Source organism: Salvelinus namaycush, chromosome 19 (genome assembly GCF_016432855.1).
Source record: "Salvelinus namaycush isolate Seneca chromosome 19, SaNama_1.0, whole genome shotgun sequence".
Classification (NCBI taxonomy): domain Eukaryota; kingdom Metazoa; phylum Chordata; class Actinopteri; order Salmoniformes; family Salmonidae; genus Salvelinus; species Salvelinus namaycush.
The window spans coordinates 39,597,188-39,615,915 of record NC_052325.1 but is presented as its reverse complement, the minus strand read 5'-3'; the positions used below and the strand labels follow the sequence as shown (position 1 = coordinate 39,615,915).

Here is an 18,728-nt window from a genome sequence, read left to right as displayed (position 1 = left end):
TCTCGCTATCTATTCCTGTGTGTGCGTAGCAGAAGCCAGACCAGCCTACGTGCTATAGCATGCTGTGATACGATCCATATCTTCAGTTGACTGTCCTGTCCACAGGAGGCCAATCGAAACTGCACTGAACTGCCATCTGTGAAGGCGCGGCAGAACAAACCCGGCACATTGACTCTCCATCAGAATAATAATGTTTATTTTGGAAGAAAAAATAAATAATAGGTTGGTGCTTATCTTTTTGAAGTGTTGGGAACTATGAGAATACATTTTAGGCAATATCTAGAATTCAACTCTGACAATTCTAGGATTAGAAGGATTGCATTGAAAATAGGAAAGGATAATGTTTATGATTGATGAAAGGTAAAACAATGTTTCAACAGTTGTGAGACATGAATTACTGTGTGGTTAGAACATTTGGTTATAATAAAACCTTTCAATGGTTATTTCTTTATTTAAGTCCCCACTGAGACTGCCACGAAGCTCTAGATGCACCATAGAAAGGTTTTTTTCTAAATAAAGTAATTTATAGTCTGAATTCTAACTCTCCATACTCGGGTCGAGTGCCAAATGGCACCCTATTGGACCCAGGTAAAAAATAATGCACTATATTAGGGAATAGGGTGTCATTTGGGATTCACCCTATGTATTGTTTTTCTCAGTTTTACACCTCGACTGGGCACTATCCCAATGTGTTGAAGAGAAGGGTGCCCTGAGGAGAGGATCACTTAACTGAGGTATGTTTTAATCTTACCCATGTCAAACTGGGGTGCAGTGGCAGCAGGTCACCCCCAGGTCATTGGCATCCTTCTCTGCATGGAGCTGCTTCATGTACAGATCTCACACTTTGATATCTCCAGATGTGTACACCCTGTTATAAACATCTGCCCACAAGGAGTAAAGCAGCACGCCATCACTGTGGTCTCAGTCATGGCACCAGACCTGGGAAGATGAACAGTGGAATATGATGTCCCATTTTGATAGCCTATGCTGAGTCGGTAAAACGGAAACATCCGGTTTTCAGGGATACCGTATCTTCAATCTAGCTTCCGTTTCCCCTGAAGCCCAGATGAGGGGACTCCATTCAAGTGTTTATTTTACACCTGTTATGAAGATTACATACAGTTGAAGTCGGAAGTTTACAGACACCGTAGCCAAATACATTTAAACTCAGTTTTTCACAATTCCTGACATTTCATCTTAGTAAAAAATCAGTTTTAGGTCAGTTTGGATCACCACTTTATTTTAAGAATGTGAAATGTCAGAATAATAGTTGAGAGAATGATTAATTTCAGCTTTTATTTCTTTCATCACATTCCCAGTGGGTCATAAGTTTACATACACTCAATTAGTATTTGGTAGCACTGCCTTTAAATTTTTTAACTTGGGTCAAACGCTTCAGGTAGCCTTCCACAAGCTTCCCAAAATAAGTTGGGTGAATTTTGGCCCATTCCTCCTGACAGAGCTGGTGTAACAGTCAGGTTTGTAGTCCTCCTTGCTCACACACGCTTTTTCAGTTCTGCCCACAAATGTTCTATAGGATTGAGGTCAGGGCTTTGTGATGGCCACTCCAATACCTTGACTTTGTTGTCCTTAAGCCATTTTGCAACAACTTTGGAAGTATGCTTGGGGTCATTGTCCATCTGGAAGACCCATTTGCGACCAAGCTTTTAACTTCCTGACTGATGTCTTGAGATGTTGCTTCAATACATCCACATAATTTTCCATCCTCATGATGCCATCTATTTTGTGAAGTGCACCAGTTCCTCCTGCAGCAAAGCACCCCCACAACATTATGCTGCCACCCTCATGCTTCACGGTTGGGCTGGTGTTCTTCGGCTTGCAAGCCTCCCCCTTTTCCTCCAAACATAACGATGGTCATTACGGCCAAACAGTTCTATTTTTGTTTCATCAGACCAGAGGACATTTCTCCAAAAAGTACGATCTCTGTCCCCATGTGCAGTTGCAAACCGTAATCTGGCTTTTCTATGGCGGTTTTGGAGCAGTAGCGTCTTCCTTGCTGAACGGCCTTTCAGGTTATGTCGATATAGGACTCGTTTTACTGTGGATATAGATACTTTTGTACCTGTTTCCTCCAGCATCTTCACAAGGTCCTTTACTGTTGTTCTGGGATTGATTTGCACTTTTCGCACCAAAGTACGTTCATCTCTAGGAGACAGAACGCGTCCTTCCTGAGCGGTATGACGGCTGCGTGGTCCCATGGTGTTTATACTTGCGTACTATTGTTTGTACAGATGAACGTGGTACCTTCAGGCGTTTGGAAATTGCTCCCAAGGATGAACCAGACTTATGGAGGTCTCAAAAAAAAAATCTGAGGTCTTGGCTGATTTCTTTTGATTTTCCCACCATGATGTCAAGCAAAGAGGCACTGAGTTTTAAGGTAGGCCTTGAAATACATCCACAGGTACACCTCCAATTGACTCAAATTATGTCAATTAGCCTATCAGAAGCTTCTAAAGCCATGACAATTTTCTGGAATATTCCAAGCTGTTTAAAGGCACAGTCAACTTAGTGTATGTAAACTTCTGACCCACTGGAATTGTGATACAGTGAATTATAAGTGAAATAATCTGTCTGTAAACAATTGTTGGAAAAATTACTTGTGTCATGCACAAAGTAGATGTCCTAACCGACTTGCCAAAGCTATAGTTTGTTAACAAGAAATGTGTGGATTGGTTTTAAAACGAGTTTTAATGACTCCAACCTAAGTGTATGTAAACTTGACTTCAACTGTATGCTGATAAGGTTGCATCAATGAGGACAAGCAATAGGATGCTTCATTTGAATATTAGAGACCACTGGGATTATTTGTAAACGTAACAGACGTTTATTATCATAGGATGTGTGTGTAAGAATATCCCTTAGTAATACATAAAACATATATAGGTCTATTATGAAGATTAGAGAACCAATCTCCAAGGGCATCAGGGCAACGCAACATCGGGAGCAGTTTATGCCGTAAGTGAAAACCCAAAACCGCCACGGTTCCATCTGATTTCCTGGACAGCAAGGGGAGGAGTCGGGAGACAGCGAGCACACCCTGACGGGGCTGCGGCCAGGATGCTGTAATTTTGCCATTAGCTCACCTGTCGCCAACTCCAAAATAGTCACCGCGTCTGTGGAGCAGCTGGACAGGTAGGCGCCACACACAAACTGTAGCAGTGAACTCCATAGGTGTGCCCTGAGAGGCGAGAACGGAAGCTCCGAGAAGTCATTCCTGTTATACATTCGTATGGTTTTATCCCCGGAGCAAGTCGCTAGTAGTGTAGGGGAGAACGCGCACCTATACACCTCATGTCGATGATCGTGGAGTGTTTACAGTAATGGCACCATTTTGTCACTGTTGATAAATATTCGTCCTGTAAATAAAATATAATAACCTCAGCCTACACAAGGTGGCGCAAAACATCCAGGCATTAACGGTCTCAAAGCTGTAGGTAGCCTATACATATTCACTGGATATGAAATGATTCACCAGCAATATGCCATAAATAGTGTGCGAGATACCTCATCAAAAACAAATATTTTATTATGAATTGTCAAGTGTATTACTTTCATGGGCTTTAATAAAATATATACACCGCGTGCACAAAACATTAGGAACACCTTCCCAATATTGAGTTCCACATCATTTTGCCCTCAGAACAGCCTCAATTCTTCAGGGCTTGGACTCTACAATGTGTTGAATGTGTTCCACAGGGATGCTGGCCCATATGGACTCCAATGCTTCTCACAGTTGTGTCAAGTTGGCTGGATGTCCTTTGGGTGGTGGACCATTCTTGATGTTGAGCGTGAAAAAAAAGCGTTGCAGTTTTTGACACTCAAACCGGTTCGCCTGGCATCTATTTACATACCCCATTCAAAAGGCACTTACATTTTTGCCTTGCCCATACACCCTCTGAACAGCACACACACAATCCATGTCTCAAGGCTTAAAAAATCCTTCTTTAACCAGTCTCCTCCCCTTCATCTACACTGATTGAAGTGGATTTAACAAGTGACATAAGGGATCATAGCTTTCACCTGGATTCCCCTGGTCAGTCTACTGTGTCATGGAAAAAGCATGTGTTGTACACTCAGTGTAAGTGATAGTTATAATGACCAAATCCAAAAACAAATGATTGAAAATGAAAGCGTTGCTTACCTTACCTTAATCCACATCCAAATGCTGCTAGAACCAGGTGGAGCTTACCTTTTGTACAACCAGAAAAGTCATAGCTGATTGCATAACAGTCATGGTGACACTGGGAGTTGTTAGGTTAATGTGCAGTAGTAGGTCACCTAGGTAGGTGATGTCCCATTATTCACTGACATGTTTCTCAAATATGATATAAACTAACCTCCCTCCACCCTCCAGACAAATGTAATAGTCCAATGACATTAAAATTACCTTGCCAAATTGTAGGCCTATAATATAGCATATGGCAGGACACCTGGGCTTTGTAATGTGAAAACAAATACAGGACAAAGCCCAGATGTCCTGCCAAAATAAATGTTTGCAGTTTAGAAAATAAATATGAAGTAAAGCAAAATACAGAAATCAAAAAGATCATTTTTATTAGATCCGTGCCACACACACTAGTGAAAAATAATGCTCCTACAAAAAAATTCTACTTTTCCTCACAATATTCATAAATAAAATAACTTCAAGTACTCTGACTCAGGTACAAAACACTGCTCAAGATGCCACCAGTAGGCCAAACACAGTGGTTATTACCAGGGTTGGGATCAATTCCATTTAAATCCAGTCAATTTAGAAAGGAAACCAAATTCTAATTCCAAATTTTCCTCATTGAAAAGCATTGAAGATAATTGGAATTTCAGTGTACTTCCTGATATTGAATGGAATTTAAATGGAATTTAACCAGGAATACCCTGGTTATTACAAAATGTTCCAGTGTCCTTGGGTCTGTGGCAAGGCAAATAGAGATAAATGCTTTTATGAAAGGTACTGTGCATCGCAATGCATTCTATACTTATGACCGGAAGATGTCAGAATTCGAGGCCCACGAGGGTTGACATTTCGTATACTGGCGCGCACGCACGCGCACACACACACACACACACACACACACACACACACACACACACACACACACACACACACACACGAAGGAATACAAAACCAAAAGATTGAAATAATATCCTCCACAAACTTTTGAGAGGGCAGGCACTACCAAGATTGAGGAGACCACAGTGTTTGCAGAGGATATACGGTACAGGCAATATACATGTATTTATCACTTTAAGACTGAAATTAAACACTACAATCATTCTAAGGCATAAACAATATCAGGTGTCTTGTAACAGTGCTGTATGTACACATCATACATTTTACCATCAAGACTTAATATTAACATTAATAAACAGTATATACAGATGTGCCATTGTTGCCTCACTGTCTAGGTTATGTTAGCGATGCAAACATACATTGAAACGCAGCATTACAGTATTACCGTCATGAATCTTGTGGCGCCCTGGAGGCACAGAGCAGTGTAAACAATTCATTTTCCCCCCTTGGCTTTTGTTTTAATGTTCGCAAAACATTCCGTACGATTTTTGTTGTTGTTTTAAAGCAGTTTTCTTCCTTTTCTTAGAAAATGAAAACCATTTCCACTGATAAATAATTGGCAAAATTAAATACATTCACTGTAATATTATATGTACAGTTAGTTGGAAAGCTTTTGTTCCCAGTTACAGCTCTGTTGGTGGTGGATTCAGTGTGGTTTCTTCTAGGAAATGGTATTGCACTTTAAAAACACCCACCCCTTTTGTCTGAAACTCTTTGGGTGCATTTCCTTGCTCTTACACAACTAGTATTGTACATCAGTGAAGTCAATACGTAGCATTACAATTGTAAATGAATGAAGATTCCCTGGTTGCTGACAGAGAGACTTGAACCTTAGGTCTTGAAGACAGTCTTCAGACCAATACTGTCACTCCTGCTTGTGAGTGTAGAGTGGTTACTGCTGGTCCCATACAGTATAGTGAGGATAAAGTAGTACAAACTACCCTAGTTGGTTTGTTTTAACAGCTCAGTCCATCTCTTCTGAAAAAAACTCCTCATGTTGTGTCCTGCTCGCCCAATGTCCGAATTATCTTCGTTGAACTTTTCACAGTTGTCAAAAACCAAGTTGACGTCGATGATAAACGTCTCGAGGTTCAAGTACCTGGAAATTGAGACGCATGGCATTTCAATTACGACATTTCTGAGATACAATCCCGCAGGGGGAAAACAATGTGAACAAAAGCATGAAAAGGAAAGGCATAATCTTTGCAAATGGCCTAATGTTTACGTATCATACAGGTATCAGAATTAAATGAAACACATTGTATGCAAATAGTTTTTCATGCTAATGGTACGGTACATACTGGCTGTTAACGAGTTTCTCTCGGATAGTGGAGAAGTCCATGGGTTTCCTGATGACTTTCTTGTAGCCGGGGACAGATTTGGGGTTGACAGGGTTCAGGAAGGGCCAGGCATCCTGGTGAACCTCCAGCTCAGCCAGTAGCACCCTGTGGAGTCAACCAAGAGATGACCCTCACATAAACTACAGTATGCATGGGGATGCATCAGACACTGCAGCAGCTAGCGTATGTTAGCGTGAGTGCCAGTCTGTTTGTGCTATCATGCCAACTCCCTGTCACCCATTTTCATGTTTCACTAGACAATGACGGCAATTGAGTGGGCAAGAGCACAAACAGATGTGGGACCAGCGTAAGTGTCGCCCGTGTCACTTCCGGGGTCAATAGTATTATAATAAGGCTGAACCCCCAGTCATAATGTACCTGCACAAGTTCAGATCCTTATCGTCGTCTCTGGCCGACGTGGCCGTCTTAGCCTTCTTCCCACAGACAGGACTAGTACTGTCCTGCTTGGACTGGTTTGTGGCTGGGCTCTCCTCTCCTAGGCTCTTCCTCTTTTTGGGCTCTTTGCTCCATTTCTTTGGAGTGCTGCTGCTGGCAGCATCGTCCTCGGAGACCTCTGCGCTGGCTACGGACGATAGCTTCCTGCTCCGTTTTACCTCGGTGCCTCTCTTCCCTCCTCCGGCTGCTCCCGCTCGGCTCTGCTGCTTCTTATTCTCGGGGGATTGACCGCTCGCCTGAATGACACAAAATGTGCTGAGTGGAGGCGTCTTGCATTCGCCGAGGATCACACTTCTCGCTGGGAATTGAATGAATTGGACTTTTGATTTTGGTGTATTTATTCCCATTTCGTTTAGGAGTTTTTGGGAGTAGGATAAACCCTTGTGATAAGACGTCGCATTTTGAAGGGGGCACCTCGTTTTGAAGTACTTGAACGCCTACGGTAAGTTTTGTTACACTGGACGCCTGAGGTTGGATAAATTGCTACATTAAGGAGTCCCTCTATTTTCTCTGTTCTGTGAATTGTAAGTAGGGCTACCTGCAACTGAAGGCTAAAGTTACTGTACCTTCGATATGCAAGCAGGACAAAACCAGTCACCGTCAGGTATTGTGGTGATCTTGGGTTTATGGCAGTACGTGTGGCAGCCTTTGTCACAGCCATCACAGAGTAAGAGTAGTTCCTCATTATCCCCCTTTCGACACAACTGGCAGTACTGCAGAGTAACACACCAGCATGCACTGTCAAACTGGGTGCTCTCTGAGGAAATACTTCACATTTAGGGCAACATTTTCCCCTCGCAAAAAAAACTGTCCTATGAACTAACACATTCTAAATAACCCCAGGATTTCCTTAAAATAAAAGACATGTCAAGTTTGACAGAAATAAAGGACAGGCTGCTGGTAGTACAGAGCGCCGTTACTATAAATAGAGCTATTGCATTGTGTGGCATACCTCTTATGTATCGCACTGTAACTATACTGAACATAAATATAAATGCAACATGTAAAGTGTCGGTCCCACGTTTCATGAGCTGAAATAAAAGATCCCAGAAATGTTCCCATACCCTCAAAAAGTATATTTCTCTAAACTTTTGTGCACAAATTTGTTAACATCTGTGTTAGTGAGCCTGTCAAGAGCCTGTCAAGATAATCCATCCACCTGACCGGTGTGGCATATCAAGAAGCTGATAAATCAGCATGAACATTACACAGATGCACCTTGGGCTGGGGACAATAAAAGGCGACTAAAATGTGCAGTTTTGTCACACAACACAATGCCACAGATGTTTCAAGTTTTGAGGGAGCGTTCAATTGGCATGCTGACTGCAGGATTGTCCACCAGAGCTGCTGCCAGAGATTCAATGTTAATTTCTCTACCATAAGCCGCCTCCAACATCATTTTAGAGAATTTGAATTTGGAGGGGGGTCTGAGGTGTATATCTGTCTGTAATAAAGCCCTTTTGCGGGGAAAAACAAATTCTGATTGGCTGGGCCTGGCTCCCCAGTGGGTGAGCCTATGCCCTCCCAGGCACACCCATGGCTGTGCCCCTGCAATCAGTTGAAATCCATAGATTAGAGCTCAATTAATTAATTTAAATTGACTGATTTCCTTATATGAACTGTAACTCAGCAAAATATTTGAAATTGCTGCATGTTGCGTTTATATTTTTGTTCAGTATAAATCTCTGGTTAAACTTAAGTTCCTCCTGACAAAAGGTTTTCAAGAGAAATCTGATTCTAATTTCATTTACAGTGCGTTAGTTTACAGTGCAGGTGGCCTTTGCGAGAGGAAAATGTAGCTCAAAGCCTTTTAGAGGAGCTCTCGGAGACATTAACAGACGGACAGTCGTACCACTTTCATGATGGATCTCTCCCATGCGATGGACTTCTGGAGCTGCTGGACGCAGAGAGCCAGCTGGGCAGCGCTGCGGACCTCGCCCACGGCCTTGCGCCACACCTTCATGCCCGGAGCCAGCCCCTCTTCCCCCCTGAGACAGGAAAAGGCATCACAGTCAGAGAACCAGCCACTCACATCATCACATAGAACAGTCAATGACAGGAATCAAGCTCACCAACCAACAGCAGTGCACAGAAAGCCAGACGAGTGCAAGAGTGTTTGGTTAGAGCAGCCAGTTTTAAGAGATACTGTACAAGACTCCACCTGGTGACTGACATGCCTCATAGTTCCATTCAGGAGTCTGTGTGCAAACTGCCGTAGTGAGACAATGAGCTAACATAGAACCATGATTACCATTGTTATGCACCATGCAGAGCCACAGTACAGACCGGCTTCCAAAGAGACAGATACAACCACTTACAGTGAGAGACATCACAAAGGAACCAAAACCACGACGCACACAGTAGCAACGAGAGAAGAGGAAGAAACAGGCACCGAAGACACCGAAAATAACGAAATAGGCTCCAGTGAAGCAGAGGGAAGCACAAAGTAGTGTTCAAAATGGGAATCTGGATGGACCTACCCTTCACCATCAACATTATGGGATGGTGCGGGAGCAGGGACAGTGACCGTACCCAGCACATTATCCAGTTTGACCTGAACGGTGGTACTTAAGGGGCTCTTCAGGTACCTTCGCTCGATGTTCCTCTCCAGCTCGGCCAGCCGTGTTACGGCTATATCTAGCGGGTTGTTGACGTGCCGCACTAGGCTGTTGTTGCCACTGGCCCTCTCCTTGTCCCCTGCAGGCTGCTCCTCCCCGGCTGGAAGCAGCTTAGCGATGGGCTTGTGTTCATGGTAGACCAGGTCCCCTCGCTCTGACTGGGGCTCCGCATACATCCAACTCTGGGAGGAGATGAGAAAAACGACAGTGGTGAAATCAAAAGCTTTCGTTTGCGTTGTATGTGGAATACAGTATATTCATCATTGTCTTTCTTCATTGCCGACTGGCTCCTTCTCCACTACGTACCGCCAGGCTCCAGTATGGATACAGTGCTATAGATGGATACTGAGTAGAAGAGCATTACTCTACCTTGACCTGGAGGCTGGCCGAGGTGACCTTCCTCTCCAGCTCCTCCACCTGCTGCAGCACAGCGATGTCCATCTCCATGGCCTGCTCCTCCACACACCAGCTCTCCACCGTCTCCTCGCTCACCCCGTTCTCCTCCAGCTCAGACTCATCAATCACCACCACTGGAGAGAAGGAGGAATCAACTCATTTCCCCCCCCTAAAACGAAGTTCCCTAAAACGAAGTTTACTACAATTATTGTATCTTAGTATGTACTGGGAAGTTTGGGAAGGATATTTTTTAATATAGGGAGGCAGTGTTTCTCTTGACATTGTATTTGCCTAGCTCTGTAGAAGAACTAATAGCTAGAACTTAATGCAGACGATCTTCAGTTTAGAACAGGGATGGGCAACTTTTATGGGGGTGAGGGCCACAAAGAATCTGATCTCATCGTGAGGGGCCGCAGTGTGTACTCCCATCCATACCCACACATGCAGTCAGAGCCGGCCCTAGCGTTTAGGGGGCCCTAAGTAACATTCTGCGGCCCCCCTCTTAACAGCAGAGAGAAATAAATGACGTTTTACAATTCATTTCCTGCAATTCTACACATTTTGCCATGGGGTGTAGAGAAAATGTTGCAGTTTTAAAGCACTTTTGCTGCAGTTGACACATTTTACCATGCGCGGAGAGAAGATTTTGCAATTTTATAACTTATTTACAACCACATTTCGAAATTGCACCTCGTGTATTCTACTACTCTAACTCTCAACAGTAAGTTGAGACCCTGACTGAGTCCCCCCCCCCCCCCAAAAAAAAGGACCATCCCTGGTCAGAACATAATTGGCATCAAAGCTACACAATGAATATTCAAAGCTGTCAGACAGCATCATCCAACCACGCCAACATGATGTAAATGATGGTAACCCAAAGGACTGGTGGTAAAGACCATGTTAACTCTGACTGACATGATGCATCTAAACAATCCACTCTCTCCCTGCAGTGGGTTGACATTTCCGTGTAACAAGGGGACATTTTAAGCAGAGGTCATGTTGCCTACCACATCAGTAAAGGTCAGATTTAAAGAGTCACAGGATATATTGGATGTCTATGGATGCATCTGTAGTGGCACCCTATTTCCTATATAGTGCACTACTTTTGACCAGAGCCATATGGGCCCAGTTAATTAGGGACACTACACTGTTCACGATAATTGTTTGCTCCTACAGACAATGTCGCCGTGGCTTTCTATATAAAGCAGACAGGCATCGAGGCATTCAGTTACTGATTGAACGTTAGAATGGGCAAACCGAGTGACACAAGCGACTGAGCGTGGTATGATAGTCGGTGCCAGCCGGCCTCCTGGGCTCTTCACGCACAACAGTGTCTAGGGTTTACTGAGAATGGTGCGACAAACAGAAAACATCCTGTCAGCGGCAGTCCTGTCGGCGAAAACACCTAGACAGGAGAGGTCGAAGGAGTGGCAAGAATCGAGCAAGCTAACAGGTGGGCCACAAACAGGCAAATAATGGTGCAGTACAACAGTGGTGTGCAGAACAGCTTGTCAGAACGTACTACTCGTAGGTCCTTGTCATGGATGGGCTATTGCAGCAGACGACCACACCGGGTTCCACTCCTATCAGCTAAAAACGGGCACGCGATCACCCACACTGGACAATTGAGGAGTGGAGAAACATTGCCTGGTCCGACGAATCCCGGTTTCTGTTGCGTCATGCTAACGGCAGAGTCAGGATTTGGCGTTAGCAGCATGAGTCCATGGCCCAATCCTACCTGGTGTAAACGGTACAGGCTGGTGGCGTAATGGTGTGGGGAATGTTTTCCTGGCACACGTTACGTCCCTTGATACCAACTGAGCAATGTTTCCATGCCCCAAAGAATTCAGGCTGTTCTGGAGGCAAAGAGGGGTTCGACCCAGTACCAGATAAACTGGCCACTATAGGGAATAAAATTATATTATTTCAGACGCAAAGGATGTCTTTATTATATTTTATCGAGCCTGCCGAGGAGATCTAGAGGACAAGGGGATCCACTCACCATCTCTGTTCTTGGCGCAGGCCTGGGCAATGTACTCCATGTGTTTCTGGATCTGTTTCTGCAGGGCTTTCTCTCTGATACCTCTGCTGTGCAAGGCCTTAACCAGGCTCCTCAACTCCTCCATGTCTGCCACTCTCCACCAGCCTGACAGCATCTCTACATGAACACACACACACCACCATGTCAGTAAAGGACAAACCAGAACGTACTGACTAGATAAAAGCAGCGGGTGGCCGTCCTATCGGCCATCGTTTTCTGTTCATTTCCAGGCGATTTCTTTCAATAAAAACAGATAGCTATATATACACACACGTAATAAAATGTGGAAATTCATTGCAGCCACTTCAAATACTCCTCAGTGCTTGAATGTGTTGTGTCATTCTAGTCTCCCCATCTTTCCTAGCAGCAGTGGGAAGTGTGCCATGCTTACCCTCTGGGATGGGCAGTGGGTTGGGGTAGTCTTGGGTCTTGGCCACCTCCACCACAGTGGGCGGGGCAGAGGGGAGCTTCTCTCCGGCAGGGACTGGCGACTTACTCTTGCTGCTGGAGAGGCTGGATGCTGCCAGGAAGGGGTTGCCATTACCTTCCACATGGTGGTAGGCAGCGCTCAACATGGAGGGTGGAAGAGGACTGGCAGAGAAGGGCAGGGTGGTGCTCATCATGCCACCGGGCCAGCCACAGAATGGCAGACCCATCATATGGACCCCCGACTTCACCTGCTGGGAGGACGGAGGAGGTCATGAAGAAGAATACTCACACAGTGGTGAGCAAGAATGTTATGCAGCAGACCTTAGTTCCCTGACAACTAGCACAAATGCGGTCTATAAACCTATAATAAAGCATCATAAAAACGTCAAAAGACAACCTGACAGTAGCAATATGTCTTGGTCGTATTCCACACCATGTTAACATTAATCCTAGATGATCAGCGATGGAGATAACATGCACCTACCTGGAGAGCTGATAAAGAGAAGTTATTGATCCCGGTGGTACGGTTGCTGGCTGAGGTGGTGGCTGGGTTATTAGGGGACAGGGAGGAGGGGGATTTGGGCCTGGTGGTGGAGGACTGGGGGGAGAAGGCCGGAGGGGTGGTGGTGGAGGACTCGTCACAGGGGGAGCGGGGCAGCAGACTGAACCAGTGACCACTCTTCTCCATCAGCACCCTTAACAGCTGGTCGTTGGGCTGGAGCTGCTGCTGCTGTAGGGAGCTGGAGGACATCTTCCCTGGGCTGCTGTTGCCGCTGAGGTAGGGCGGGCTGAAGAGAGCTGTGGAAGGCTCCACTTTCACCTCCGGACACAGCGGAGAGGGAGCTGCACAGGGGCTGCTGAGTAGTGTAGTCTGAGTGGTGGGGTGGATAGGGGAGGGCACTGTGGTGGGGACTTTGATGGGACTACAGCTCTGACTGTGGTTGTCCGAATCCGGGGACATCTTGGCCACCTCCAGGAGTTTGCTGAGTTTGGAGAAGGAGCCGGGCTTCTGGAGGAAGAGGTTGAGGGAGTGTTTGTCTGGCGTGGCCATGTCCCCGTCAGTGCTCCCTGGCCTCCCCTCCACCTCTGGCCTCCTTTCCACCTCCTCCTCCTTCACGTGGACCAGCTCTGTGCTCCTCAGTCTCTCCCTCTCAAGCTCCTCTGCTCCTGGTAAAGACACTCCTATCAATATCCACAGCATCACAGTAAACCAGATCCCTACATAGTGCATTTACATGGCCATGTGCTTCCTGACTAGACTTAAGAAATCTGAAGGCAGGTCACAGAAAAAAGAAGCTTAACTGTTAGCCTGAACTATAATGTCGCAACAGTGAGAAAACAAGTGCGGTGCCCGTATCTTATGCCAGTGTTTTGAGTGTTACCTTTTCCAGTCTCCATGCCCTCCACAAAGATGCCCCCGCACTGTGGCAGCACCCAGTAACGGCGCTTGTAGCGGTCCTGGCCGAACATCATGGAGCGCAACGAGTGGGACGACTCAAACAGCTTCCGTCTGATCTGACTCTGTTGCTAGAGAGAAAGCACAAAGTGTATCAAAACGCGGAGGCCTGTTCTGCCCGGAAACTGACCCTCGTAAAAAAAAAAAAAACATCCCTCTGATCCCATTGGTTATCAAAATCCCTTTACCTTGGTTAATTTGTCGATCTGTTTCTCCAGCTCCTCTACACTGGCTGTCTGGTCCCCGTCATCCTGGATGGAAAGATCACATTCAATCGACTCCAGAGGGGTGGCTGACATTTACAACACACAAACAGTGACTTACGCGGTGTCCCAAATGGCACCATATTGCCTACGTAGTGCACGACTATTAGCCGGGGCCCATGGGGAATAGGGTGCAATTTCGGACACAGCCATTGTCATTTGGGTCAGCGGATAGGTCCTGTGGAAAGGTGACGGAACCAACCTCCTCCTCGCAGGTTTCCACTTTCTTCCCTTTCTTCCCTCTCTCCTCCTCCTCCTCGTCATCATCTTCATCCCCCTGGTCCTCGCTATCTTCGTCATCATCCTCGTCCTCCTCGCTGTCCCCTCCTTTCCTCTTGCGCTTGCGCCCGGGGTTGGGTGTACCCAGAGACTGTGTCTCCTCTCCTCCCATACTGCTGTCCCTCTTCCCCGTCTTCTTGGCATGGATGGTCCTCAGCCTGGAACAAGACAACAAGCAGGAGGGTGTGTGCGCCAAATGTTTTCCTAAGCTACTGTATAAAAACATTTGAAAAGCTTAAAGGACGGAACACATTCAAATCAAAATCTATTGAAAAGTTTGTCATAATACACTTTACAAAAAAACTTTACAAAAAATTTCAATTGTTTTTACTCTTCACTGTACACCATTGTATCCCATTAGTTAATACAGGTCCATTATTGCATGTAAACACAGCCCTCTGTTGAGCGCTCCTTGAGATGACGCGGGTACTCACTTGCGAAGCGTGCCCTCGATCACCCACTTGTCCCTTCTCAGGTTGGTCATGTGATCGATGTTCTTGTCGATCTCGCTGTGAAGAAGCACCGATTTCAGTCAAGTCAGCCATGATTAAAATCATGCTAATATTAATAACTTTCCAAAGTGAGCAGAGGTGAGGTAAGGCTTTGGTTGCAGTTTTACTTGAGCAACAGGGCTGTATTTCAAAGCATTGCAACTTCTGTCACATGCGTTTAACTCCGATACAGGCAGTCACTTGAAAAGGGTTTCAGGTTTGACGCAACACAATGAAACGATCCATGACAACACAGCTCTTTCTTTTGATATTGGTAGTAGAACATTAAAAATGCAAGTCCCAATGAATAAAACAGGACTACATGCAGCAAAACCAGCAAAAATAAAAATAAAAATTCAAAAGATCGAGCAAAACATGCATCAATCCATTTAATAAATCTGTGGTCAGAATAACCTAATTATTTTCGTATGGACCCTGAACAACATAATCAACAAATGAGTTCCCCACATTCAAGCCTAAAGCACTTGATTTAACTTGTCATTTCATCATTTGTCTAAATAACAGAACTGATCAGTGTCGTGATCAAGATAGCAGGCCAGACTGCTGTGACTAGCGTTCGGTGTACTCTCACCTGACCACACTCTTACTGCAGGACAGCTCGTTGACAAGGAAGGCCAGGACGGAGGCCTTCTGTGTGGGTGTGTGGGCTTGGAAGGCCTTGGTCTTCAGACTGGCGGTAACCTCCCCCAGCTCGGTCTGCAGCTCGGTCTCGTCACGGTGAGCCTCCATGTAGATCTGAAGCGCCTCCGACACGTTGTCCTGGTTAATGCCCACGTTAGCCAGGTGGTCCCCCAGGGCTGTCTTGGTCTGTGTGTGTGGGGGGGGGGGGGGGCGCAAGGCAGTGAAATATATTTTCTGAGGTATTTTCAAGTTTGATTGACAGGTTTAGGATAGATATGTAGATATCAGAGAGAGGGATACTGCAGAGATGGTGAGCGGCGGAACGGGGGATCGAACCGCTGTACTACTACTAGACCAGCCCCTGGCACAGTTAGAGGGCTTCTCTTTTCAGGGATACATTTTCCCTAAATGTCGACCGAGGCTCCATAATAGGCGACAGTCAGCTGGGTTCCTTGAAGAAATCATGGCAAGCCACATAAAAGCGTGACTAAGCCCTGTAGATTAGCAGAGAGAGAAATTGCTTTGGGAATGAATTCTACATTTGGGGGTTCTAACTGTGGAAGCTGTATTAAGAGCTACAAACACTGATACCCTCTGAAACAGATAAGCCCCTTCATTTAGCCTCACAGAGCCAGAGATATTGATAATGCCCCACTTGTGTGTTCTGATTAGAGTAGGGCTTCTCGTCTTTAGTTCTGCAGTGTTGTGAGCCCACTGAGCTGTGGTTACTGAACACAGCACCGCGTATGAAGACAGATACTGTACAGCTGCTGCGTGGATGTGCCTTTCAGTGTGTCTGAATGTGCGATAAGAATGTGTGTGTATATGTCTATGCTGTGATTGCTCTCACCCGGTGTCCTGGGGGCAGTCCTGGGTCACACACCACAGCAGAGAGCATGCGTACCAGCAGGTCCTGGACCTGTCCCATGCTGTCTCCCAGGTTGAGCAGGCCCTCCTGCAGCACACTCAGGTTGGGAACATGGGCGTTCACGTCAAAGCCCAGCACCTTCCCAAAGCTCCGCAGGAACTGCATCACCATCAGGCAGTCAGAGAAGCTGCTTCCCGGTAGAAACAGGCCGGGAATACGGGATAATTCCGGGAGAAGCTGGGAAAATATTAAAATGACACATACTTACATCTAACTACGGTAGTGTGAAGTGCACCGGTTGTTATTTCAAAATGTCAAAAGTAGTGAAGAGTGCCATTTTACAGAAAATTCTTGAGACAAAACCAACTCTGTGACCTTGTGGTTAGAGGGATATTGGAAGGTTGGGAGTTCAATCCCTGGCCGAGTCATACCAAAGACTGTTAAAATGGGACCTGATGCGTCTCAGCATTAAGGAGATTGGGGTTAAGGCCCTGTGATGAACTAGTATCCTGTCCAGGGGGTGTATTTGTACATCAAGCTGCCTCACGCTACAGAAACAGGAGATCGTCTCCTGCTCCAGGACACATTCTGGCTCACACAAGCTAAGGCTTGTTCAAGGCTACTGACTTAAGAAAAAAAGAAAAGCTAATGCTTTTCAATGCTGCAAATTGCGCTCGACTCGTATGGCGTAAGGTTTAGTGAGAGCCCTATGGAGAGAGGGTGTTGACGTGATGTGTGATATACAGTAGAGTAGAAAATGGATCCTCCTGGAGCTGGTTATCCAGGGGGTTCAGTGTTCTGTCTGTCTGGTGGAAATCCGGAAGGCAGCACCACTCCGAAATCCTCTAGTCAGTGTCATGACACTAGCAGCCACTTGATGGCAGTATTCTAACCTGGCTGTGCTCAAGTCACCTTCGTGTAATCCAATATGGATTATCCTGTAACGTCATAAGTAAAATTATGCTTGTAGCAGAGATGTAGCCAGAGGCAAAGCCATGCATACATGTATTTTATGCTTTAAAAGCACTGGTGTAATCCATTAGACGATCAACATACATATTCAAATAACAGACAAGTGTGTGATTAAATGTGGGCAACATGAGCAATTTCTGGGTATGATATCAAAGTCTTAATACAAATTCTTCCCCAGATCTCCCTTTCAGCTGGGGAACTAAATTGTGATCGCCTATGAGTAGTGAATACCTTGTGATCTGCTAAGCACATGTCTTCATTTGGCTTCTTCAGCTCCTTGGCAATTTCCAGTTCCAGTCTTCTAAGCTCCAATTTCCGCTCCTTGTTTAACCGCTTCTCATCCTTCTTCTCCTGCTTTAAGCGCTCCCGCTCCTAAGGTCCAAATTACAGACCAAGTTAACAGTGCATGCTATTGGCACCGTTGCAGACAATCGTGTTAGGGATTATGCCATTACAATTCAGCCCAACACTAGGCCTTCCCTTGCTTTATAAACTGCCGCACTTTCACAGCAGATTTCTTGGGGCCCGATTCTCGCATTTATTCACACACCATATAGTTCAAAAGATGAGTTTAAGGAGGAAATGTGGAGAGGAGGCAGTAACCATAAACCTGCTGTAACAACTTGACGGAGAAGTGGTCGAGTTGGGAATCACGCACCTCTGCTTTCTTACGGGCGTCCATGGTCTTCATCAGCATCATGTGCTGCCTCCGCCTCTCCCTCTCCTGACAGAACACACACACGCGCGCACACGCACGCACACACGCACACACACACAGCCTCAACACAGAGGGACACTTCATATAGACATCAAACACAACAGCTTACCATGATGATATGTATAGTAGGACACAGACAACAGATATAAGTACGGCCATCGTTGTAAACATTACAGCGGCGGTTTAGAGGGCAATATAATAACAACCAAAAAGCTAAAAAAGGGTAGAGCAACGGGTATGAGGGCGGTATCAACAGAAAGCGTAAGCTTGAAGTTAGAGTCGGCTTGAATGCGTTTGAGTATGCTGGCAATAGAAAGTGCCGGTAATTCTACCATCGCGTCTAAGAACGAAACAGGCAGCATTGTATTATACTGTGTTATAAAGTTGCTATGGTTTGTCATTCTTTATTGACTGGTGAGAAGCTAAACAAAATACCTTCTTATATCAGAATGCAAATAAGATAATACCGAAAGCAAGTTACCTCTCACAAATACAGTCATGGATTCAATTGGAGATTGAATTGGAGGCCTTGTAGTAAGGAATTTGTCTTAGGCACGTACTGAGGGCACTCCTGTTCAGTATGACATGGGTTTAAAGCAATGCTATATTCCCTCTCTTTAGCCTACTGTAACCTATGATAAGTAGGTTTGTGTGCAAAGGCAGAACTGAA

General features: G+C 45.5%; 1 protein-coding gene and 1 pseudogene across 1 annotated transcript in view; both read right to left on the bottom strand.

Annotated features, from left to right (window-relative positions):
* Window positions 1-756: 756 nt before the first annotated feature.
* LOC120064020 lies at window positions 757-3,351 on the bottom strand (annotated as a pseudogene).
* A 1,199-nt stretch (window positions 3,352-4,550) lies between these two features.
* Window positions 4,551-18,728, bottom strand: part of LOC120064019 (bromodomain adjacent to zinc finger domain protein 2B-like) — a 31,232-nt gene continuing 17,054 nt past the window's right edge. Inside the window, exons 14-30 of the mRNA XM_039014330.1 lie at window positions 17,999-18,064; window positions 17,572-17,712; window positions 16,351-16,605; window positions 15,451-15,686; window positions 14,802-14,876; window positions 14,291-14,525; window positions 14,014-14,076; window positions 13,752-13,896; window positions 12,854-13,551; window positions 12,332-12,620; window positions 11,902-12,057; window positions 9,873-10,033; window positions 9,366-9,685; window positions 8,738-8,873; window positions 6,808-7,121; window positions 6,391-6,534; window positions 4,551-6,188 (exon numbers count right to left, since the gene is read on the bottom strand). Coding sequence (XP_038870258.1) covers window positions 6,032-6,188; window positions 6,391-6,534; window positions 6,808-7,121; window positions 8,738-8,873; window positions 9,366-9,685; window positions 9,873-10,033; window positions 11,902-12,057; window positions 12,332-12,620; window positions 12,854-13,551; window positions 13,752-13,896; window positions 14,014-14,076; window positions 14,291-14,525; window positions 14,802-14,876; window positions 15,451-15,686; window positions 16,351-16,605; window positions 17,572-17,712; window positions 17,999-18,064 — 3,591 coding nt within the window. The 3' untranslated portion in view covers window positions 4,551-6,031. The remainder of the gene's footprint in view (window positions 6,189-6,390; window positions 6,535-6,807; window positions 7,122-8,737; window positions 8,874-9,365; window positions 9,686-9,872; window positions 10,034-11,901; window positions 12,058-12,331; window positions 12,621-12,853; window positions 13,552-13,751; window positions 13,897-14,013; window positions 14,077-14,290; window positions 14,526-14,801; window positions 14,877-15,450; window positions 15,687-16,350; window positions 16,606-17,571; window positions 17,713-17,998; window positions 18,065-18,728) is intronic.